Genomic DNA, 26,999 nt, shown 5'->3' on the forward strand with positions numbered 1-26,999 from the left:
TTTTCTCATTGTTTAGTGGGAGAAATGTGGGTGGCTTGGGCTATTTGAATTGATGTCAAAGATGGAAAAGTAAAATAACCACAGTTTTATTGGTTATTCAAGGTGACCAGAATGAGATATTGAAATGAAGAGATTTATAAACTAATTTGTTCTGTTTAAAAGGCTTGTTACTTATTGTTGGAGCAGCACGTGTTTCCTACATAGCCTACTCTAGCTGCTGTGGTCTTAGAGAGGTTTCGTTTTCTGGTCAACGCCCATCTTCACATCACAGATACCACGGAAGCAGGAAATAACAGGTTCTGGTGCACCTGACGCGGAGTCAAACCGTCTTGTTCAAACATAGCACGTTGATTTAATTCTTGCAGCCAGCGGTAAGATATTTCCTGCCAGCATTTTATTACGTTTAACTATTTTAGCGAGTACAGCAGTTTAAAATATGTATCAAATATTTTGGGAGGATTTTAGGGATGGGAATTGTCAGGGCTATGGGTAAACTTACTGGGTTTGATTGAAAATTCTAATAACGATTATTTTAGTAGGCTACTAGGACGAAAAAAACAAAAAAAACTTTCTAGGCTTTTATTGTCACCAGCAGCATGTTGCCAAACGATGAGATCACAAGAAGAAATAAATGTAATAGACCATCTACAGTTTTGGCCAAAGATTTGCGTAAATGAACATTTTGATGACTTTCCATAGCATCACAGCATCACAGTTCTCGATTTATTTAGGATCTGAGTGTGAAACCTCGACGATTGATTCATTAGTGTTTCGATTCATTAATAAAGAATCGGTTCATACGAATCATTTCTTCGGATATTAAACTACACTTGTTTATTCTCTAAAATGAACCGATTTAAACGATTCGGGAATCGGACTACTCGATCGTTCGTGCTGATTACGACACTTAAACAATTCTTCCAGTTTAGGCCTATTTATTAATTGTTTAAACTTTATGGGTGTTTTCAGCATGATTTCACTGAGAGCTCTGCAAACGATCTAATCTATTTAGGTCACTATGTCAGAGAAAGACGAAGAGACATTCAAATCTGTGGATTTGGAGCAGAAAACCGAGAAGTCTCCGGAACCAGACATCAATCCTCAAGAATCTCCAAGTGAAAAAGGAACCGATAAACCCAGCACACCTTCTACAGAAGCAAAGGGAGAAAGCACCCCCTCTACACATGCTTCAGCAGCCAAAGTTAAATGGACATCATCTGTGGAACAGTTTAAACTGAAGAGATTTTTTGTCCTCAGGGTAATGTCTTTACTAGCCTATTTGAAGTCTCACTGAAGCCTCAGTTTTCTGGGTTGACCACAAATTGGTGTTCCACTGTGTTAGTAATCATTTCTGAATCTACGTTTCTTGACAAACCATGGTTGCTCTGTGGTACAATATAGTGCTGATAACAACACCTTTTGTAAATATTATCCTCAATCACATGTTAAGCAGACAATACTCTTTACTTGTCCAGTGCTGCCTGATAATATTCAGTCAAACATATGGTTTAACCTCAAGAGATCACTATAGGCTATTTTTGTGTTTTCTATTTCCTCAGTCTACCTGAGGTCATTTGATTAACAAATATTGTCTGTTGGCTAGCTCAAATACCAAATGTTGCTATATGAAAGTGGTGAAAAGGCATTACTCATAACTTAAAACCATTTCACTTGCATAGCTATAACTCACATAACTATGAAAATGTATTGTTTAACTAGTAAAGGGCCAAATGCTGCATAGTGTAACTTTAAGGACCACAGAACAAATTAGGTTTGTGTTATTACATACAATCAATAGATAATCCAGCATTATAGCATCCTCTGGGGTCTATTCCCTCTAGACCCTAATGTACAGATGCCATTGATTTTAATATGCCTTGATGAAGATGAATTGTTGTGTTTTGTCATTTTAGCCTGGAACACTGGACCATGGCATTGAGGATGTTAAAGCTCTTGTGAATCCCAAAGAAGATGGTCCGGTCCAAGGTATCTGGCTCATGGCTGAGTAAGTCTTCTTCTTCTTCTTCTTCTTTCTGTAAGACAACAAATTATAGTTAAAGTATGTACAGACTGTTCTGCAAATATGCAATGTTCACCTGGAGTAAGCAAATCACATTCAGGTCTTTTGTCACATAGCTCTCATTCCAGGATGCAAACCATTATCTCACTCCGTGTTCTGTAAATAAGTAAAATGTGCAGGAAATATTAAAAGCGAAATCAGCAGGCAGCAGAATGCAGCTGCTAGAAGATATTTGGCTAAATGTGCTGGCAGATGTCAGCTTCTATCTGTCTCTGCACAGGCTTTCAGAAAACAGTTTAAAGCCCTTGCTATATGATAATTAATAATATATATATTATATTTCCCATGCTCCAATGTCTGGGCAGTTCTGTGGTTTGAGATTAGGGTTGAAACAAAAGATGAAGTCCATGCAATTCATGCATTTTGACTGCTATAAATTTGTTATGGAAGACGTTGTAGGAAATAGCTTTTTGCTGTCAAAACAAAGACACCTGAAAGGCGTAATATATAGTTTAGTTGCATTAAAGTAGCTTTATATAGTCTCATATGCCACATTTGTTCATTATCAAACATTCATATGCATGTCTTCGCATTATGTGCATAATTTAAAATCAATGTACAATGTACAAGTTTAAATTAAAAAAGATGTAAATCACTGTAACACATTAATAATATATGAAGCAATACATTTTCTGTGCATTTTTAATGGATATAATAAAAAGATACACAATTATCACTGAGTTTAACCACAGAGCCTTGAATGTAAACAGTCATCTAACTCTTTGAAAATCTAGTATAATCTAGCAGAAAAGGAAAAGTGTTGAATTCAACAGCTCTTGTGATGCCAAGGGCAACCCATATTTACAGTACAAGATCCAAAAGCCCTAGGGCCTGTTAGTGTGTTTGCGTCTATGTGGTGTTTTTGTGGTCTTTCACACCTACCGCCTGCCCCCAGGCCCACATACCCAGCCAAGGTAAAATATTCCATTTCCGTAGTCATGAGTTTCTCACCAAGTGAAAAGTGCCTACATCAAACACCATAATGCACCCATAACTTGTAATGTACTAAGATTCCCATGTGCTATTTCTGTCACTGTCCAAATCTGAAGAAGCTGTACATAAATCAACTTCTCTCTGCCCAGTTAAGGTGAGAGCACTGAGAAAAATAAAACATAACTCTTAAAAAGCGGCTCATCCATCAGTTATTCATTTTCTGAATACACATCTTTGTTTTGACATGTCTTTGAATCTAAAAATGTAGGCATGAATATTTGAACAAGTATACTAAAGGCAATTGTTGAAATTGTTGAAGCTTTTAGATTATTTAGACCCACATGATTATACAGATGCATCTTAATAGATTATAATGTTATGGAAAAGTTGATTTATTTCAGTAATTCAACTCAAACTGTGAAATTTGTGTATTAAATAAATTAAATGCACACATACTGAAGTCTAAGGTTCTTTTAATTGTGATGTTTTTGGCTCACATTTTAACAAAAACCCACCAATTCACTATCTCAACAAATCAGTATAGTATACTTCATTGAATTCCATTGCATTCAATTTATTTAATACCAAGTTTCACAATTTGAGTTGAATTACTGAAATAAATGAACTTTTCCATGACATTCTAATTTACTGAGATGGACCTGTAGGCATTTTTTTGCAAAATAACTCTGCAGAGAATTCACAGCCACTGCACCTATAGCTATTGATTGATTGGTTGGTTGATTTTCAATAGAATAGCCTTTGTAATCTATAAAATGAACTGTGCTTAAATAATTTTCAAAAGATTCCACAAGCCAGGAGTTTTCAAAATGGGATCTGGCCCATGCTAGGAGGCCTATGGAGAGTTTGAGAGAGAAGATCATTTGATTTGTATATATTTTTTTGGAAAAAAAAACTTAAGTTAAAGAATGCTTGCTTTTGTTATCCATGGGTTTTTAAAGACAGTATATTACTTGGATTATTTACACTTCATTGGTTCATTAAATACATTTGAATTAATGTACATTTAACTGTACTCTAATATTGGGTATAAAAATGCCCACTGATCCACAATTTAGTACAAAGTAAATATTTTCTACATTTATTAAGAGAAAGTTTGAAAAAGCCTGCTCTAAGTTGCCATTTAGAATAACTGGAATAGAAACAATACTGCAGCAAGATTCATTTGTCGACGTGCTAAACCAATCTGTCAAACTGTAAATGAACATATGTCCAACAACTTGTTTTAGAATCCTTCTGTGCTTGATCGGAGCTGTGGAAGAATTGTGAGCAACAGATTTGTGAGAATGTAGGCCAGTTCTGGTGTAGTTACACTGATGTACTGTAGCAACACAGCAGAGGTCTGCAGTCGGGCCCAGCAGGGGACCCTTGCTAACATGATCCAGAGAATTAAACTCGTTTTGATTAAAGATGCTGTTAATGATATTATCCACTCTGGAACTCCTGCCAGACCACAAACATACCACTGTACCATTAAGATTTTCGAAGCGAAGAGCAAAAACTGTCAAAATTGTCAAAAGCAATAGCAGAATTCCTGCACAACAAACTGCTTATGATGTTAAATATGTTGCTTGAATGATTGATCCGCTTCAACTACCAAGTGATATTTCAGAACATCTAATTCAGACAGATATTACAAAAACCATTCCACACACACACACACAAAAATAAAAATGCATCGAGCACTCCTAAATATTATTATTATTATTATTATTATTTAAAAAAAAACTGTGATTGAATAGCATTTGTAAATATGCACAATGTAATAGGTTTCAGTCAGTATTGGATACATACAATAATTGTATATGCTCATTTCTAAAATTGGTAAATTTGGATTCAAGTTTACATTTAAAATCTCAAAATTATTCTTATTATATATATATATATATATATATATTTTTTTTTTTATGTACCGTACATTATGATTTCACAATGCAATTCACTTGTAGCATTTAAGACAACAATGCTTTAGACTTTACATTTATTTAGAAATGTATTTGTTTTTTTCTGTCTGTTAAGTTTTTCAGTTTTCATTTATCAGATATTGGGCATAACATGAAAGTTAGGAAGTTATTATCAGGCTATAGAATTGGCCAGAGATTGATTGGTTGATTGATTGATTAATGGATTGATGCACTGTGTACAAGGCTATGGTTCTGACACTGGCCAGAATAGTGTTTTTTCAACTTTTACCAATAGTTTAATACTCTCTCCATTTTCCTGTTACTGTGTAGAGTTGATCATTGGAACAATGAGAAAGAGCGATTGGTGATCATCACAGAGAACACCCTCCTCCTCTTCAAATATGACTTTGTCATGCTTAACTGTGAGCAGATTCAGAAGATTCCACTCAACTTTATCGACCGCATCTGCCATGGTACCTTCTGCTTTCCACCACGCTCCCTCCTGACGTGAGTAGCACCCATTCTTTCATCAACATGCTTTTTTTTTTTTACTGTCAAAAAAAGCCACGTCTCACTACTGCAACAAAAAAAAGTCTCTGAAATGTTCTTCATTTGCCTTCACTTCCTCATCTTTTACCACACATGTATGATATTCATAGTGTTTGCTCAACTGTGAGCTTCAGAAACAAAAACAGAAGTTCCAAAAATTGTCTACGCTACACTGGTTGCTTTTGTGGCACCTGTTGCCATGTGTCACGAAGGCTTGTGCATTCAAGAACTCTCAGAACTTGTTTTTCTAAGAAACATCTTCCACACAGTTCTGCAAATCAGCTACAAATTCCTCTTCACTTTTTGCGCGTCATGGTTAATTGCACAATAAGTGTAAAGTCTGGGGAGATATACAGCATGTAGATGACAGCCTTGCAGGGATTGTCGAGGATGAGAGATAGACTTATGTTCTGCTTCAGTAACAACATTGTGTTTCTGAGAACTGTATGTAAACACAGGGAAATAATGTTAGCTGTTAACAATATTATGTTAATATTAATACCAGAATAATATTATTCTGTAAATAATAGCTGGACACCTGGTTGAAAATAACATATTTTATGTGCTGTTGAAAGATGTGTCAATAGAAGAACACTATCGCTCAAAGGTTTGGGGTCAGTAAGATTAGTTTTAAGCAAACTTTTATTCAGTAAGTATGCATTGAAATTACATTTACATTGTTAAAAATAAAAATCAAATGAATCAAATTAATTGCTGTTATTTTGAACTTTGTGTTCATCACATAACTTAATAAATGTAGCAAAAATTAAATTTTAAGGTAAAAATGTAACTACAGTATTGATAATAAGAAGAAATCTTACTTCAGCACCGAATCCACATTTAAATCATTTCTGATGGATCATGTGACACTGAGGACAAAAGTAATGCCATAACAGGAACAGGTATTTTAATTGTAATAATATTTCACAATACTACCGTTTGCTGGATTTTTGATCATATAAATACAGCACTTGTGAGTGTACTATAACAGACTTGTCAGTAAAAGTCTTAACAACCCTAAACTTTTGAGATATATTATATTATATTATATTATTATATTATATTATTATATTATATTATATTATTTGTTGTTGCAAGTCAGGCTCATTGGAAAATTGTGCCTGTGGTGACATTTCTGCAAATTGATATTACGCTGCTTCTTGCACATTTAGCAATACTTTTAAAGTGAATTGTCCAGAGCAGAGCTGTCTAAAATCGGTCCTGGAGGGCCATTGTCCTGCAGAGTATAGCTCCAACCCTTATTAAACACACCGGAAACCAGCTAACCAAGCTCTTACTAGGCACAGAAGCTTCCAGTCAGGTGTGTTGAGGCAAGTTGGAGCTAAACTCTGCAGGACACCGGCCCTCCAGGACAGAGTTTGGACAGCCCTAGTCCAGGGAGCGGCCTTAAAAAAACAGCATCAGTTTTATTTGAAGCAGTTCAACATGTATGTGGCAGCATTATGTATTCTGCTTGTTGTTTGTCTTACACAAAACCAGTCACAAGGGTCTATTTTTTTTAAACTGGGATTTATACATCATCTAAAAGCTTTCCATTGATGTATGGTTTGTTAGGATAGGACAATATTTACCCGAGATACAACTATTTGAAAATCTGGAATCTGAGGGTGCAAAAAAATCAAGATATTGAGAAAATCGCCTTTAAAGTTGTTCAAATAAAGTCCTTAGCAATGCATATTTCTAATCAAAAATTAAGCTTTGAAATATTTATGGTAGGAAATTTACAAAATATTTTAATGGGATATGATTTTTACTTAATAACCTAATGATTTTTGACATACAAATAGACACAATGTACTGTTGGCTATTGCTACAAATATAGCCGTGCTACTTATGACTTTGTTTTGTGGTCCAGGGTCATATATCTCCTTGCTATTTTTATCAACACACAGTCTTTACTTTGGCTGGTGCTTTGCGGCAAACTTTATGCATGCACTCGTCGATTAGTGGATTAGAACAATCTTTAGATAGGGACAGCCCTAATGAGTTTATTGCTCACTTAATTGCAGTCTTGGATGCATGACAGTAACATTGTCTTAAGATTGTAACCTTGAGTGGCTATGTGTTCCAAATTGGATCAGTAACCTATAATATTCTCATAATAAAGTATTTATATGTTTGGGAATATTTATCCAATGGCTTTAGACTCTCATTCATTCCTGTACTTTTCTCTATCCTGAATGTGCTGCTTAAAGCCTTAAACAGACAAATGAAGAAAATCTGAGACCATGAGTCATTTTTCCTAACCGTATTAACAGTTTTTACAGGGTGATAATACCCACAATGCAGCAGGATTTAACAAATGGTATCAGAGGGGAAGGAGGCCCAAACCTCTTTTCTTCTCTTAATTTTTGTGTGGAGGGATTATGTGAATGGAAATGGGATGTAAAGAGGACTTTATAACACAGGGAGGAGAGAACTGTCAGTACAGCTCTTGTGTAACCGATTAGTGGTAGAAATTAATGTAGTCCTTTCATCCAAACCTTTTAAAGCTGGCTCGGGGGACACCAACCCAAGTAAAACTAATTTGATGAATAAAACGTAATGTGGCGTGAAGTGCTTAGAAGAGGCAGGCCGTATTGGGCTGACTTTATCTCCCCACATTACATTCAATTATAAATAAAACGCCACTGAAAACCAGCCTAGAGTGATGGAGGGAAAAGGCAAGCTTTAAAGCCACTCTCTTTCATTTTTTCTTCTCCTTCCCTCTTTTGCTTAATAATTTCTTTCCTTCTCCCTCATCATTTTTTTCCTTGTCTCTCTTTCAGTCTCATGCTCTGTCTGCACTTCTCTATTTTAAATGACTGTACATGCCGTTCTCTGCTTAATGTTTTCCTTTTAACTCTTAAACGTTATTCTCATTGATCTCCAGTCTGTCTTTTGCAATGCATTTTTTTTTCGTCTCATTGACTTTAATCACTTCAATGATGAGCTCTTCATCTGGTTATGGCTAGACACCTCAGATGACACTTCAGATGTTTTTGTTCATAACCTCACTTACAGTACAGTAGTGGGACAGTATAATACAGGATAGTAGAATACTACAGTGGAATTGCATCAAAAGGCAAACCTCGGTTATTACTTAACACCACTGTGCAGCATCAGTCCGATGAATTATTGAGTGAATGGAACGTCTTAGGGCTAAATATGAAGTATTATCTTCATGTCAGCATGTTTAAATTGCGATGGCCCAGTGTTATAGTTGAAGGCATTTGTACATTCAAAGAAAATTAATGTGCAAATTTAAGTCTAAGTTTGTGTTGAGAATTTGACACTGGATCAATACAATGCATCAGCTAAATATTATAAAATTATCTCAGACAGGGTGAACAGGACACCGGCAAAAAAATGCAAGAGTCTTGTATTATCTTGAAGGCATCTACATTTTCAGCTACCTCTTGAAGTATAGTACCGGATAGTTTACTTTGTAGTTTTTTTTTATTGATTTATCAGTTTAGGCTTAAGATTAGATACACTATCATTCAAAAGTTTGGAGTCTGCATGATTTTTTTTTTAACCTTTTTTTTACATTTTACATTAAGATAACATTTACTCTCTAGTCATCTAGTCTAGTACCATTGTCATCTACTGCATAATTTTTAGCAGATCTCAATATGAATATCACTTTTTATATATAGTACATTACAAATTTCTGATGCCTCAATTAAATTGTAGCAATTAAAGCCATTGATTTTATTTTAATTTGTTATTTTCTTACTTTTGTTTTCAAAGTAGTATAAAATGTCATTAATAAGAATAAAACAATTCCCAGCATATCAGTATCAGCCACAATTTGAAAATGGTGCCTTCCTAGTACTTTCAGCTCTGTCCAAAACATTTGGTCATATTTAAAACTTTTCTACAGATTTCCACAGAACTGTCCAACAGTCAGAGCAAGACGTGAAAAAAGTGTGCTGATTATGTGTGGACTTTTGCCATTCGTAGTCATTACAGTGATTAATGGTTGGACTACTGGCTTTACTAAGGACAAGAGAGACCTGTAACTCTTTCTACAAATTCTGTTTTCGATTCTGTAACATTAACTGTACACCTTCTAAGAAAGAGCATTGGATGAGTATTCAACTATCAAACAGGGAAATGTTTTCACATGATAATGAAATGTATTTACTATACAGCCAAACAATGCAGTACACCATGGCCAAGTTTTATCATGGTTTGCTCCAGATGTCTGTATGGCTAGTGATAAATTCTCTGAACTGCAGGGAGTGTGGTTTATGGTGGTTTTGAATGACAAAGATAGTTTAAATGTGCAAAGAGCGTTCATTCAGTGTGGCTGGATGGAGTGTGCAATGCTTTCAAAAAGTGCTTTTCGACCCAGACTGTCTAGACAAGGTAATTACCCATCTACCCTGCACATCACTCATGTGTTCTCCGTAGCTCATGCTGACAACAGGTTTTTTATTTTATTTTTATTTTTTTTTACATTTTCACGGAATGTTTCTAGAAAAAAATATATTTAGTAAGTCAAGTGTAAAAAGGATGCTTTTTGAACATCACAATGTGTCATACTTGGAGGCAATGTTTTCAGCTATCTGTCAGAAACAAACATATAGAGAATAACATTTGCAATTAAGCACAGAAGATTGTCATTACAAAACTTGGATAAGCAATAACATACATTGACAGAGAAGACAGAGAATAACTGTTTTCGGTCAGTATATTTTAAAATGTAATTTCTACTGCTATAATATCAAAGTGGATTAAATAAATAAATGATATCTTAACTGAGACTTTTGATCAATTTAGTCATTACTGAATAAAAAAAAAAAAACATATGCACATATACATTATACATAGCCATAATATGTATACAACCTCATTCTTTAATTAAATGCATTGCAAAGGTTTTTATTATTATTATTATTATTTATTCATTTGTTATTTTTTTGGTTCAGTAGCTAATCAAATCCACACAGGTTTGCAGTCCGGTCAGCAGAGGGGGCAATTTCACACATTTAGAGCAGCATCAGTACAGTACACATCCTCTCAAAACGGCGCTGTATCCAATACCACCTTATAAATAATACCTTTTTAAGAACCAGGCTGCCGATATAACTTCTGAATCACTATAAGCTTATTAGTTTAGCAGATTTTCTAGACCTTGCAATCTATCTGAGCTGTTTCCATTAGGTGCTCTGGGTGGGGTATAAACTGCACAAACGAAAGAACTGTATTGCAGAATTCATTGTGATTGACTTCCTGGGGTGGATTAGCTCAAATTTACATAAGGATTTGTTAACCATTTCTTAACTACGTGTCAACATGCTAGTGCTTGTCAGGTCATTCGCTGTATTGACTGTGTCCACTGCGCTCATATAGATTAATGTGTCAGCATTGTTTGGACCTGAGAGACTCAGGAAGCATAATGGTAAATCTCTAAATCTTGTGTGTTTTATATGGAGAGCGCTGATTTATTTCCGATTGCGGTTAAATGTTGCCTACAGTGCTAAGAAAAAGTATGTGAAACCTTTGGAATTGGTTGGTTATATGCATTAATAGGCCATAAAATGCAATCTTCATCGGTATACAAGTTCTCTACAAGTATAGAAAAACACAGTGTTCTTAAGGAAACAAAACAAATACAATAATATTCTTGTTTTTATTGAGCACATCCCATTAAACATTCATTCTGCTGTGGAAAAATGAAGTGAATTGACTTTTTGTCATGAATTTCACAAGTTATTGATGAGTCTCTTGCATATCTGACTCCTTTAAAACAGCAATTCTTTTTTTTCTTTTTTTTTTGACATCTTTTAAAATATTAATACAGCGCAATTAGAGCTGGGAGGTGTTTGATCTTTTTGAACAGAATAATAAAGGTAAGTTTTGCTTATTTTGTTCTCTGAAACATGTAAGTATCTTCTGAAGGTCAGTACTAAATGACAATTCTGAGATATATATATATATATATATATATATATATATATATATATATACATCACATAGACACATCATTGTCATGTAAAAAAAAAAAAAAAAAAACTACTTTACAGTTATCCAAGTGAATTGGATGAAAATTCGATGACATTACCAATTCCAATAAATGCTCATACTTTTTCTTTCCACTGTATATTAAACAGAGGCATTATGATGTATCATTTCTTGGCACTTGCATCCCTGGATTTCATGAAGGAAATGAATCACTGGATGGAATAAGGCCCCACCTGCCTTTCTCTCACCTGCTCTGAGATTCGTGCATGAAATTCCCTGTCTCTATCTTTTGATCATGCAATTCTCCTGTCAAGTAAAAGAGTGGCTTATGGATGTATGCCATGTGTGTTGTAAAATCTGGCCGTGCTGCTCAATCGTAGGAACTATTGAGCAATCTGAGGATTTGTTTGTTGGCACTGGCACTTGCGAGCCACTTGCCCTGACAGCTGTAGCAGACCTCTGATATTCATCTAGTGTGTTGACTTGCCAGTCCTCAGTCATACAAAGTGCAGTCGACCGCTACAGGAATTTCAAGACGCTGCACCAAAGCTTAACTAAGAATACATTGGAGTCTGTTTCTTGTTGCATTTATTTTTGAGTCAACCTAGAATCGCTGTGACATTTCAGTTTGGAAATTGTTTAAAAAAATTTAACTTCTCAATCCAACTTTAAACCTTCCATGCTAACTGTATAGTCTTTTTGATGTAATTTGATGTTACACTAAATTATTAGAAATTGGGGGGCAGTCATGGCCTAATGGTAAGAGAGTCAGACTTGTAACCTTAAAGGGGGGGTGAAATGCTCGTTTTCACTCAATATCCTGTTAATCTTGAGTACCTATAGAGTAGTACTGCATCCTTCATAACTCCAAAAAGTCTTTAGTTTTATTATATTTATAAGAGAAAGATAGTCTGTACCGTTTTTCCCGGAAAAACACGACCGGCTGGAGGCGTGACATGTGGGCGGAGCTAAACAATCACAAGCACCAGTAGGCTTTTGCGTTGAGAGCGTTTGGAAGCTGTGACATTACCATGAGGAAAAAAAACATCATCCAAAATAAACCATGGCTAACAGTCAGATTCAGCCGTTTATTTATGATCCAGAATCAGATCCCAAGGCTGAAATTTAACAAGAGCAGCAGCAGCAACGACGTCTCTATGTGGTATGTGGTATGTACTGAACCTGTATATATTTGCTTAGCGGTTTTGGAAAATGACTAAGTTCCACTTTATGTGTTTTTTTTTTTTTTTTTGTTTTAAGGTGTACATGTGGAAAGTGCAGTTTGATGACAACATCGCATGTTGTTTACTTGATGTGCTCACGCGACGATAGCTAAGTTAACAACACAGAGATATTTGAAGCAGTTTTACTCACCGCCTGCGGTTCCAACACACGATCGTGACCCTTTTTCGTTGGGATTGCATCATCCTTAAGAAATAAACGATACGCAAATCCGGCGTCAAACTGGGCCTTGTTTGTAAAACAAGCATCTTCGAAATGCAGGGAACAAACACAAACACTTGCACAACTCCGTTGATGCTCTGTAAAAATAAACTCCATCCACTGGTCCCTTAATGCTGTTTTTTTTTTTTTTGGTAATCTGTGCAGGGTTTTCTTGCCCTGGCAACCAAAACACACTTCTTTTGTGACATTTTGGTCTCTCGCTCTGATCAGTGAAGTCTGTTGTGCTCTCAGTGCTCTGCTATACGGGAGCACGCGCTCTTCCGGCAGAAGTGCCCTTAGGACCCATATAAGGAAATTACGCTCCATCTAACGTCACACAGAGCCAAACTTTCCGAAACTTGTGACAAACCGGTCAAACGTACAACTTATTTTTTGAAACTTTGTCCATGTTTAGCATGGGAATCCAACTCTTTAACAGTGTAAAAAACTCAGTATGCATGAAATAGCATTTCACCCCCCCTCTAAAGGTCCTTTCCCTTCCCCTTTCCTTTTATTTCATTTAAAAAAAAATAAAAATAAATTACTACATTTGCTAGTGATGATACTCTTAATTAAAGCTAATGGCAAGCAGTATCAATATGTAACACATTCAGTCAGTAGCACTAACATGGCATTTAGTCTAAGGAATGTGACGTGTTTTTGCATAAAGGTAATTTTGGTGTTTCTGTATTTCACAACGCTAGATTCTAGTAAATGAGGAAATGGCATTTGAAAATTTCTAACCAAACAAGTACCTGGTAAGCCATTCATATAATTGTCCTCAGGTCACTTATCACTTTCAGATATTTACGTCAGCCAGTCACCATTTGCAGATACCACAGAAATAAAGTCGGGGTGTAAAATTAATCACAGCTGTTGCGTAAGTGTCTAAGTTATCTCAGAAAGCAGCTGTTTATTGATAACAGACTACAAAACATTTTTAAACAAACATGTCATGCAAACGTAATGAAAATAACATTATATTCCTTTTTTTATTACACAAAATCAGTTTACTCTGACACTTCTGACATTAAAATTATGGTGACCATGCATCCCCTTCTTGTCCTGGGTGGGATTTCTAAATTTCTTAAATTGTCTAGGTTGTAAGAGCTTGGCTTCAAGTGGTGTTACGCAGCCCAGTCAGTGTTGGACATAAATGTGGCACAAGAGCTATAGAGAGCAGACTCTGCATGCTGCCAGAACTCTCTCATGATACTTTATCACACATCGATCAATCTGCGCAGCCGCTTCGAGCCAAACACACCTTTAGGCAATTAAGAAATCTGGCCAGGACATGTCCAGGAAACAAGGATGTATGGTCAACCTAGTTAAAATGAAATAGATTCTAGTATTAAATGAGGATATGGCCTTAGGAAATGTATCCAGTAATCCAAACAAGTACCTGGTAAGCCAATGATATACTGACCCTGATGTCACGGAATCATTTTCAGACATTAATTTGCATATACCTTATAAATCAATGATTAGTGGTGTAAAATTAATCACAACTGAAAATTTGAATTGAAAATATAATTCACTTTGGGTAAATCTCATGGGTAGTCTTCAGTCTCATTAATCTGTTATTTGTTCCAGAGCAAATAGTTTTGGCAGAGGGCAAAATCTCACAACATAACATAATATAACTTCTATGCTGTAAATCAGAGCACTGCCTTTGTACTTTTGACTGAATTTGCCTAGCAGCGTTTATGATGACTGTTGTTGTTTGCTAAATATTATTCATCGATAAATAATATTTTATATACATAATAGTAGTATTTAGTATTGGTAAACTGTGTGTGTTTGCTATGGTGATTTTAGTTGTTCCTGTTTTTCTTAGTGTTTAGTTATTTAGTTGTTGTTCCTTTATTAGTTGGCGTCAAGAGACTTTTTTTAGAGTCAGAGGTAAAGACTTTTAAATTGAAATAGACTGAAAAAGAATCTAGCAGACATTCAAACCAATGTTTTATTGTGAATATGAGATTGAACTGAAGAATGAATGCTATATCAGATGCAGGGAATCACACTCACTCACTCACTCAGTCTATCTCTCATAATACTCTACATAATACACAGCTTGTAATATAGTAAACCGACTTTTAATTAAGCAACTCAGTGTTCCTGCGTCGCTAGTTCTAAAGTGATGTTTTGGAATTAGTAACAGAGTAAGATGGTTTTTAAAGACACTAATTTGTTCCTAATTTATTTACACACTCGTGTCATTGAACTGTTGCATATACATAATAATAGCGATGTATCAATCCAATACTCGGGATTGGTATCGGCTCCGATACTGGCATTTTCTGCGGATCGGGTATCGATCAGACGAGACCGATCCAAATCCGATATTGTGCGTATACTATTCTGTGTTATTGTTGAGCTCCACAAAAGGCACAAAAACATTATAAAGCACCAACATGTTTTCGTACACATATTTCAAGTGTTCTGAAGCTGATCCATAGTTCAATGTAAGGTACAGATCAATATTGAAGTCATTGAATTCATGTTCACATAAACATTTCTTTCTGCTGTGGCTGTCTGCCATCCTCCATTCAACAATCAAACTGAGTGTCACATTCGGATACTAAAGTCAGAACGATGAAACTCTCTTCAAGAGCACAAAGTAACCGAGGTTTAAAACTGTTCAAAGAAAAGGCTCAATAAACTAAAGCACAAATGTAATACACTACGTATCAATATCTCTTCCCTTTGTACTAGTGATGTCCGGATCACGCACGAATCGTTCGATTTAACCGGTTATTCTTGAACCAGTTCATCAAATCAAACTGAATCTCCAATAAGCATTAATCCACAAATTGCTTAAGTTATTCGCTTTTTTAACGTAGCTGACACTCTCTCTGAGTCGAAATTAACCAATATCCCAGAGTAATTCATTTACTCAAACAGTACTCTGACTGAATTGCTGTGAAGAGAGAACTGAAGATGAACACGAGCAGATTGTTTGTTGTTCTAACTGTTCTATGTGGACTCGGAGGGCTGCGCAGCCTTGCACACTGTGATTCTGTGTTGTTTTAAGCTCATCATTCTGCGCACGGGATCCTTTAGTATTATAATACTTTTCTGAATAATCAAAGACTGTGCTATACGTTTTAAAATAAATGTCTTTTATATTTCTATATAAATGTATATACTTGTTTTTACATTCATGTAATTTACCACAATACAAAGAGCAATGTGTTTATTTTACCAGATTTTAGACTTATTCACTTTTATTTGTAAATAAAATATTTTACTAGATGTTATACAATTATTGTGCACCTGTGATTTTTCCAGAATCTAGAGTATCTTTTTCTGCTGAATTATCTACTAACGTAGTTTATAAAAGTATTTTTGTCAAAGATTATGATTACATATTTTTTCATTTGTTATTTTTCATAAAAAATTTTTTTAAGAAGATTGTGTTTAACATACAAAAAAGTAATGATCAGGTCAACACAGAGAAGTATTGAAATTGTACATTTGATAAAAATATATATATATATATATGGGTAACACCCATATTTATAATACATTATAAGGATATTCTTAAGCTGTTATAATGATTGCATAATGCATTATAAAAAAACCTTAGAATATGTTGTATCATGTTGTATAAACAACAAACTGTTGTTTTATAACCGTTATTATTACTTTCTTTGAATAGGAATATTGTCTGCACTATGAAGCAATAACAATTTCATGATTAAAGTGACTTTTAAAAATAAAATGATATTATAAAATTAATTTATAATTTTTTTATATCATTAAATATTATAAATAAGGTATGTACACGTGTGTGTGTGTGTGTGTGTGTAGGTGTGTGTGTGTACAAAAAAAAATAGACTCTTATGCATATCAAAAATGTTCCTTAAAATACTGTATATAATAACTGTACATACAGTTTTATGGCCAGCAGGAAACATTCAATTTAGTGTGACTTTATTTCTAGGAATGCACCCCTGTGTGTAACGCGTCTCAGAAAAGCTTGTGTGTCATGCATGACAGATCTTAGCATTAATTTTTCACCTTCTCTTTTTCACGGTTTCTTTTCATCCCTCCCTTTCCCTACCCTTCTCAATCTTTCTCAATCATGTAGAGTGATGGAATGAAATAGTCTGTATATGTGTGTGTGTGTAAGAGAGATAGAGAGACTCGTGGCAATGATCAGTGAAAGCTCAAGCCTGTACCATAAACAGTGAATGTCCCAGCCCGCTGGCTGCTGTGGCCCAGCCCTCTGCCTGTCTCAACTGGCCCTCACGTACTGATAGCTTACCTCTGGAATCACCTGGAATCAACTCTCAGACACACACATGCACACACGCAGAGTAAAACACACTGTTGCTTTCTCACAAACAATGTATGCATGTGTACTTGCTCTAGTACACACAAAGCACATTTTACGCTTTTAAGCATACATACAAAAACCTTATATACTCAATGAAAAGTCAAAATTTTAGCCTTTTCTCTGAGTCAGGATTTGTGCCACCCCATAATCACCTTTCCTCTCTTTTTCTCTCAACACAACAGTTTATTCAGCAGGGTGTAGCCAGCGAGACCTCAGCAGCCATTGTCAAGGTCTGAGAGTGTTAGTGTAAACATAGGCAGCACCAGGAGAGCTAGAGACACAGCCTTGCCCTGTAGTTATGTTTTTTCTTTTTTTCTATCTAAAGAGCCCTATTTCTCTGTAGCTTTAAGGTATGTGTGTTTGGCAGGAACTGGTCCTGCTTAAGGTGTGTTCTAGTGTCTGTTGGTTTTGCCAAATTACGACACACCTGGAAATGCAACATGCTCATTTTTAAGCAACTGTGCACAGGGTCAAATATATTGTCTTGTGTTGAAGATGGGGTTATGTGTTCTTCATTTACACATGTAAAAAAATTCCAAGCACTGACACATCTGTGCATATTGAATAAGAAAAAAAAAACCCTGAAATTAAACATTCTCAAAGAAATCATTTACAACCCCCCCTCGCCCAAACACACACACAGACACAAAATAACTTATATACATATATACTCAATATATATAAAAGCAGTGTTAGTTTTTGTTTTTGTTTTTTTACTATTTATTTACTCAATATTTTAGTAATTATTTATACACTTTATTACATTCTACACCTGTAAGCTTTTACATTTTGATTACTGCAGCAGGATATTGTGGATAGTTCTTATTGTCATGTTGTAGTCCATACTTTACTGTACTCTATTCTAATTCCTTATAATTGGTTTATGTGATGAACAGATAGACTGGTTTGGTTTCATGACTAAACATGAAGTTCAAGTTTGAAGGGAAATTGTAATGTTATAGGAGTAGGAAAAATAAAAATAAAAATGGGTCATTATTTGCTTGCCCTCATGTCATTCCAAACCTGTATGGTGTCATCCATGGAACAATGGAACACCAAATTAGAATACAAATATTAACAAATTGATGTACAATTAACTATTTAAGTTAAATGCATACTAGTCATTCTAATTTGTCCTTCCTTAATGTATGTGCAACATATGCTTGAAATTGTATGATTATGACTATAGTTAAAAAGTAGTAACTTGCAACTGTTACCTTAAAGAGCAATTTAGTATATAGTTAATATATTACAAGTAACATGATTTACGTAATCAGATTACTTTAAGTAATTAGTAAAGTAACACTAAATTTACTTTTTACTCATTGCTTTTTAATTTAAAAGGAAATATCTGAGTTACTTTTTCAAATAAGTAACGTCAGTTATGGTTTCCAGTGTCTTGGCTGAAAGCTCTCATGTTGCCATGTTGAGAGAAATTGGGAGAAAGTGCAGAGACATTGTGCAGACTGTGTGAACATGATGTTACTGTAGTTCTAGACTAAATATGAACATCTATTTACTCATCTCACCTGCTCAAAAATAGATTAAATATTCCTCAAAATGCTGAAAAACAGTCAAATGCAAACCTGGAATATTATACAAACCTGCAATAATTAAATATGTTAATATAATTTATGTATTTAATTTTATTAACAAATGTCTTTTCTACTGACATTCTAAGCAGAAATGACACATTTGTGTTTACACTTCCTTCTGCCTGAGATGTATTAATTTCACTTTGTTGTGAAAGGGCTTTTACATTTGTAAAGAATAACTTTTTATATTAAAAACAAACAAGCAAGCCCTGCTAAGATTGAAAAAGTAACTCAAAATTAACATAATATATTACTTTCCATAAAAAGTAAATAAGTAACGTAATTACTTTTCAGGGAGTACACAATATTGTAATGCATTACTTTTAAAAGTAACTTTTAAAACCAACACTGTTTTTAACCCATAAAAAATGTTTTGTTTGTATAAATTCCTTTATTTAGGTTGATTGAGAAATATTAAATAATATTTGGTACTTTAATTAAACAGTTAATGTAGATATTACCATTTTAGGGAAGCTTTTTTTTCAGTCTATGCAAGCACTGTGTCATAACTTTTGTGTTGTGAAAAAGTAGAGAGTAACCCTCAGGCTGAATGTATCCATCTCAGAAATCAGCTCAGAAAAACAAAAAAAGGACAGTTATCCTCCTGCGGCTAAACACTGAAAGCTTTGTAGTGATTACAGTAGATGCTTGACTTTACCTGGAGCCCAGTCTGTCTGTATGAGAATGAAGGAGGACCACTAGGTCACTGGTTACGTATGATTAACTGCCATGGTGTTGTGCTGAAGGGCACATCAGTCTCAGCGAGACACACGAGAAGTGTTCTTCTCATGCCACACGTTTATCAAATGTTGATAACAAAATATAATTTCTTTTACTTCCATTTAAAAAACTCTACACTCTTAAAAATAAAGGTTCTTTACTGACATGGACTAAAGTATATTAAGGTTGTTTTGGGAACCAAAAATGGTTCTTAGGTGGCATTGCTGCAAAAAAACAAACAAAAAAAACAACAACCTTTTGATACCTTTATTTTTAAAAGTGTATCAAAGATGAAGTTCCCAAAAATGAATTTACACCATTCCATTAAAAGTTCTCTCTACATTTCTCAGATACCTCAGTTCTATGTAGTTAATACTCATTCTGAGAACAAATAAAAATGTCAAATGTTTTCTATACTTCCTCATTCTGTACATTGTGAACAAGCACGATGCAACCGGTTTCTGGTGAAAATGCAAAAACGCAATGTGCAGTTACAATAACAGCCAATCAGAAAACATTCAGTGTTTAATATACATTTATGAGGAGCCAAGTGGTCCATAAGCACAATTAAAACTTACATTTACTTTGAAGAAGCTTCATTGCTTTTCGATTTATTTTGTTGCACCAAAACATGATGCAATACTTTACATTTGTATGAAGAATGGTGATAAGTCTCTTGATACAACTGTATGGGCGATTGTAAAAATCACAGCCTTTCATACCATGACTAATGGAGAAACGGTGCATAGTCAATTGTGAAAGATGCTTGTAAAATATGGAATGGTGCCAACACATTTCAAAGAGTGAGTGTTTGGAGGTTTTAAAGTCCTGTGTTTGCTGCCAGACGCTCTCTTGTCTTCTGAGGTTTCGTCAGCCTGGAAAATAAAGACAACCCCTCTAGGCTTTTCATTAAAATCTATTTACTTAAATGGCAAAAGAAAAAGGCAGGGGGAATGAAAAGAAAATCTGATGAGCGGCGGGAATTGCCTCTAAGCTTAGTAAACATTACATTGGCTTGTGCATAAAGGAGGCGACCTGAAGAAAAATGGTGGCAGTTTTGGCAGGGAGCGAAGCTGGGGGGTTTGTGGGGTCAATTGAAAGCATGAAATTGTGAATCACTGAGCAGATAATGCACTTGTTAGTAAGAGTTTGCATATGTTGAAACAAAAGATGTGTGTCACTACTTGTTTTTTATACTGCTGAATGATTTTTGTGCATGCTTTACCAGACTAATGCTACTTGCATTCCTTGTCTTTTTTCTAGAAATAAAATGAGATGTTGAGTTCCTTAATCAAGTCCCCTTTAGAGATTAATGTACATTTCTCTAGAAATGATTTCATTTCCTACATTATGTTATGTGTGTGTGTGTGTTTTTCAGGAGAGAAGGTGAGGGTGTGCGGGTGTATTGGGACAAACTCAGGGAACCATCTTTCACTTCCCGTTGGAATCCTTTTTCTGTTGAGTATCCTTTCACTACATTCACCTATCACCCTGTCAGCAGTGCCAATGAGGAGCTGGGCCGCCTGTGTGATGTGAGTATTACAATGCAACACAGAGAACGCTTTTATAACAGTCAGGTATTTCTAAAAGATGTATTATTTTTTTTCAAATTATCAGACTTCATAAGGACAAAACCCACCCATCATATGAGCTCACTTACATATGTTACTCACAAGTATTACAGAGGTGCTGCCAGAGGACTTATAGAGGTGGAGTAAGAATCCACAGTTTACCTTTAGTCTTTGGACGAAATGACATGTTCAGTTAACATGCATATTTATTTCACTACATGATAAAGATTTCAAATGACTACATGAGGCTGAGGCAAGGTTACTTGAGGCAGCCTTTCTTCAACTGGGTTCCTTTTAAAGCCACAATTTCCTGAATAAGTCTTACCAAAAATCATGACACAAAAACTACTGAATTAAATTACTGATTGAAAGGCTTACTAGTTTTAAAAGTGGCTTAGTGATGCACTGCTAGTGGAAGGTTAAACAAGTTCAAATTCAAGTTTATAGTTTACATACATCAGGTTTATGTAAGAAGCCAAGCACTGAAAGTTGTTAATTTAGATGTCAATATGGCAATATTTATAGTTTAATTTATCGAAAACAACCATCGCAAAAAAATAAGCCTATTACTAAAAACATGTTTTTTCACCATCTGCTTACCAAGTACATTTTTATTTTATGCGTGCAGGTATTTTTGTGTGATTTTGTTGTCTCATCTTTGTATGCCTATAAAAGCAACTGAATCATGATTAATCCCACCTAACATTTAACGTTTTTAAATATACTTTTATATTGAAATAATTTCATATTCAATCTTTAAATTAATGTAGTAACAACATAAAGACAGTATATTTTTTATATTTATTTAATAGCATCTTTTTTATGACTGAAGGTGAGTATCACTGATGCCAATACTACTGGGCCCATATTCACAAAACATTTTATCTTACCACTAAGAGTTCTCCTAAATAGCATGAAATAAATTTAACTAAGATTTTTCTCTTAAAACTAGTGCAAACTAGGAATAGACAAAGGAATAGAGAGAAGTCTTAAGCTAAGAGTAAGGGCAGGGTTGACCTCGTTGCTATGGATGATGTCATCATGCTTAGTAACAATGCACACAGTGATTGGCTGATAGGCTCTGTCAGAGATTTATTCATGGAAATATTGTAGAATACTATACGTCGGCGTATTCAAATATTCAAATAAAGGTTTCAAAATAAAGATTTGAAGTGTCACTAATTAAACAAGTATATGTTCAGCTAATTGTCAGTCTCTAACATGTGTGCTTCTCAAAAACAATTAGTGTATGTGCATATTAACAGCCTTTTAATTAACAGAGTAGAACAATCATGGCTGATAATACATGCAACAAAAAAAAATGGATGCAGAAAAAGCTGTTACTTCTTTCCCAAATGGTTATTTAAAACAAGTACATAATCAAAGGACAATTTGGAGTTGGGATAACAACCAAAACCAAAGGTGATACCATTTTAAAAGGTTATTATCATCAAATGTTTCTAAAATGTTTACATTCAGAGCCAGATTGCTGGCCACAGCCATTTTAGGAATAGTTTGTGGCTTAGTCTTAGTGACTTAGGAGTCTTCTTCACTACTTATAAACTACTTTTAGCCTTAAGATGTTTTGTGAATTCAGCCACTCTTTAACCATTGACTACATGTAATGTTAACTATACTAACATTACAGTATAATTGAGAGTATCAATTTTATAAAATACTTTAAAAAATTTTAAATTCTAATTTAAGTGAACTTAAAATAATGTTCACATAAACCAATTATAATAAATTTCATATTTACCTGTGCCCTTCAGCAAGTAGGAAATATAGAGAAAATGAATTAAGTTATCAAACTCTACATTCTAAATGAAATATAGAAAAATCCTTAGCATTTTTATTTGTTCTTTTATTAACGCACATCAGAGCACCTGGGATTTTACATTATTTGGCTGCTATTACATTAAGAGCTGCCGCTGCTGAACGTGATGTGGATCTGACATGCATGCTCATAGTTTCATTGGTGTTTTAATATAAAATGATACAGGCTACAGAGCATGCCGCTGCATGTTTCACATGACAGGACATTTATTTTTACTGACATAAGGCCTGACAATGTCTCATCTGACCGCAGTTTACTGATGTTCAATAGTACCCTCAACATGTGTACCTTTTCCACACTCATCTGACTAGCACATGGCACTGAGGTGAAGTTGGAGTGCTCGTCTAAAATGTCTCCTGTTTGATGCTGTCGTAAAGATTTTCTGCATCTAAATAAACGCAGTTCTTATCAAGAAAAAAAGAGACCAATGCAGCTTGTGAGTGGGGTGGCTAACTCTAGTCCTGTGCCTGCTCTAACTGCATTAAATAGATTTAACTATTAAACTGGAAAAATTTATTGCTAGCATCAACTCTAGTTTTAACAGCACTAGGATTGTCAGGATTCTGGACTGTTCTTTGCTGTGTTCTTTCCATTTCTGTTCCTGTGTTCCCTTATTTGGTCATGTTCCTGTCCTTTAGTTAATTGGTAATTAGTCACCAATGTTTGGTATCATCCTTTGTTTATAAGTCCTTGTTTGTGCAGTCCGTCTCTGTCGGGGTCTACCACTGATGTATGTCAACCTTCTGTTCCCTGTGTTGGATTTACCCTCTGTGTTGGATTTTATTAAAGTCTCTTTCAATTATCCATGGCTCCATGTTTCTTCGGGCAGCATAACGTGATAGAAGAACCAACCAAAAAGAGTAACCTCAGTGTTTTTCCCCTCTGTTTGTTTTCTAGTTTTTTTTCTCAGTCTTTTTGTTTCCTGTTGTGTTTATGGATTCCTTCCTTCACCCCAAATTCCTCCTCCTCCTACTGGAACAGGGGCAGCGCTCTCTCAAGGACCATACAAGACTGTTCACCCTTTTAGCTACCACCACCCGTACAACACACTTTGCTCATTCTATGACGCAAGCTTGAACACCACAAGCATCATCCGAGTTGCCTTCGTGGACTGGACTCTGGCATGAAATGGATTGCCATCCTGTCCTGTGGATGATCTCGTCCTATCCATTCCAGACCCAGTGCTCAGCCCACCATCTCCCCACTGTGCGGAGCATCAGCCCAAGTAAAGACCGAAAGACCGAAGAGGCCCAGAGGCTCACAAATGCCTGCCCTCCCACCTGCTTCTGCCTCCTCCACCTCTGTCGTCTTGCCGCCCCTCTGCTCACCCTCTGCCCACCGTCATTACGGTGTGAGCTCCGTGGGTCTGCAATCCTCTAGCATTGCCATTGCTGGAGAATCCCTCACCTCTGCTTCCAGCCTCCGAAGCCCAGGCTCACTCGTACCTCCTGCTCCACCTTGGTCTGGCATCAACCATCCAGCGCCACAGCACTCCACTCTTCCAGATGTGCTTCGTCCCTCCGGCTCCATCAGACTCCTACATCCCTTCGGCTCTTCAACAGTCCTCAGTTGCTCTGGCTCTGCCCTTGATTTCTGGATCTCTGCCACTGCCTTGGTCGCCAGAGCCCTCAGCTCCACCCTGGATCCTCGGCATCTGCCTGGCTTGTTGGCTCTCCATCTCCACCTCGGGCTCCTCCGCCCCCTGCTCTGCCGCTGTTGGCCAGCCCCCTGGAGTCAGTGAATATTCCTCCTTCATGGCTCCTCTCCCCGTCAGCTCCACCTCGGGTCGACATTATGGCTGTGGCCTGGGTCCTGCTGGGCTCCTCCTGCTGCTAGCCCCTTCTGTATCCTCCCTGGCTCCTCCTCCTATCGTCTCCTCCCTGGACTCTGTCTGCCGCCCCCTCCTGGATATCCGTCCTCCTCCTGACCCTCCTCTCAAGTTCCCTTTATCCCTCCTTCTGTTGTTTCTATGGTGTGAGGACACACCTTCCGGGAGGGGGGAGATGTTCTGTGCCATGTTTTGCCCGTTTCTGTTCCTTTTTCCCCCTATTTGGTCATGTTCCTGTCCTCATTTATTTAATTAGTCATTCTGTGCACCTGTGTTTGGTAATCATCCTGTGTTTATAAGTCCTATTCTGTGCAGTCTGTCTCTGTCGGGTCTGCCAGTCATGTACGTGTGCCAATCTCCTGTTCCCTCTTATGGATGTACTTAATATCCCAATGATTTTTGGAATAACAGAAAAATCAATCATTTTGACCCATAAAATGTGCTGTTGGCTATTGCTACAAATATACCTTGCTCCTTATGACTGTATCTGTGGTCCTGGGTCAAATATTCAATATGATTAAGCATTTATTTTTCGCAAGGAGCTGAAGTGGTCACTGCTTTAGAAAAAAAGCATAAACCCTGATTTAAGGTTGTATTATTTAATTGCAATACAATTTAGAAAACAGACAATGGTCTTATGCAGGTGACCACACAGATCACATAACCAGTCATTTGGACTTCAGAGGTGTCAAATCCCACAGCCACATTCCCATTCCTTACATTCCACCCCGCCTACTGAGGTGCACAGCAGGTAAAAAAAAAATGACGAATGGTAGATAAAAAGAGAAAACATAAACATGAATGTTTTGACAAGCAGAAACCGCCAACCTGATAAACTTGAGTTGAGTCAAATATGTTGTCACAATATGTTTTTGCTGTGTTTTAGTACTGAAAAAAAAAGACATTTCCATATTTCCCTTCCTCTTTTAGATTCAAAACTTCATGGAGCAGCTGACTTCAGCAGCACAGAAAGCCCACAGCAAGAATCCTGTACCTGGGAAAGCCAACGGAGTTCTTGTGCTGAATCAACCCATTCTAATTGAAGCATATGTGGGTCTGATGTCTGTCATAGGCAATCAAAACAAGTTGGGCTATTGCTTAGCACGAGGCAATATTGGTTTCTGAGGGCACTTTGAGTCTTCCAGTGATGGTTTACACAAAGTTATTCTCTTATACCAGCTGAGCATGTGTAATTTATACTTGTATAAGATAATGAATATTAATATGGCTACTTTAAATCAAGGTGAATGAAACCTTTTAGTTTCATCTAGTTATATTGCCCCAAGATCTTAACAATGTCTATCAGTCATTTCCTTTGGGTTGTGTCATAACATAAAAAAGAATTTTGTCCCTCCTCCTACGACTTCCTGTGTAGAAATATCTTGTTTTTAGTTTTCTGTTTTAGTTATTTCTCTGCAGAAACTGATTCTTCACAATGTCACTGGGAAGGGCCTTTCCTTTCTTTCTGTATTTTTGCTGATATTCTACCTTATCACAAGCCTTCTTACAAGGCAATTGATGCATGAAGGTACACAAATCATATTTGTTTGATGGTTTAGGGTTTATTATTACAGTAGAACACAGTTCTGGATTTTCCCTCATCTTGTAATTACTACATTCACTCAGTCTTGATTTGTTTCTATAGCAGAATGTCAAACATATTGTCAAGTCTTTTTGAAAATAAAAAGTAGTACAGAAACTTGGTTCATTAGTGCTGAATACAATATATTTTCATGAACTACATTTAGGAACAATAATAATACAAAAGTGCTTCATTTATCTGAATAGTCTGCACGATTTTGATTTATAGGGCGTTTCTAAGGTAGGGCAAGTGGCCAGTGTAACCATGTCTTGTTGAAAATATTGTTATATATGTTTTATACGTTTACATATTCAAAAATAAAACAAATGTACTGTATTTGAGTAATTTATACATTCAAGGTGATTTAAATAATCCCCTTAAAAAATTGCACAAAAATATGGCCCCATGCAGTAAACGTGTATAAACATGGTACATTTGTTTTCATTTGTTATTAAATTGACAAAACAAATTGGGCAGCATCTAACCTTGATTTTGTATTATCAAATTTCATAGAGAATTCACACTTGCGGTAAAAAACAATTATAGTAAAGAAAGATGTTTAGTATATAAATAACTTTATAAAAACACTTAATTTGATTCAATCACTATTTTATATATAAATTG

The 26,999-nt window shown here is 35.7% G+C and overlaps 1 protein-coding gene across 2 annotated transcripts; it reads left to right on the forward strand.

Moving 5' to 3' along the window:
- Window positions 1-240: 240 nt before the first annotated feature.
- Window positions 241-26,999, forward strand: LOC113099074 (tumor protein p63-regulated gene 1-like protein). Of its 2 annotated transcripts, none has more exons than XM_026264153.1 (6): window positions 241-371; window positions 1,013-1,258; window positions 1,914-2,005; window positions 5,266-5,442; window positions 20,936-21,089; window positions 25,724-26,997. In XM_026264153.1, exons 2-6 carry the CDS (start codon window positions 1,019-1,021, stop codon window positions 25,916-25,918), a joined length of 858 nt encoding a protein of 285 aa, XP_026119938.1. In that variant the 5' UTR covers window positions 241-371; window positions 1,013-1,018; the 3' UTR covers window positions 25,919-26,997. The 2 variants fall into 2 exon arrangements, with proteins under 2 accessions (XP_026119938.1, XP_026119941.1); XM_026264156.1 differs by having other exon boundaries at window positions 256-371; window positions 970-1,258; window positions 25,724-26,999.

This window comes from Carassius auratus, chromosome 6, assembly GCF_003368295.1.
Source record: "Carassius auratus strain Wakin chromosome 6, ASM336829v1, whole genome shotgun sequence".
NCBI classification, from domain to species: Eukaryota; Metazoa; Chordata; class Actinopteri; order Cypriniformes; family Cyprinidae; genus Carassius; species Carassius auratus.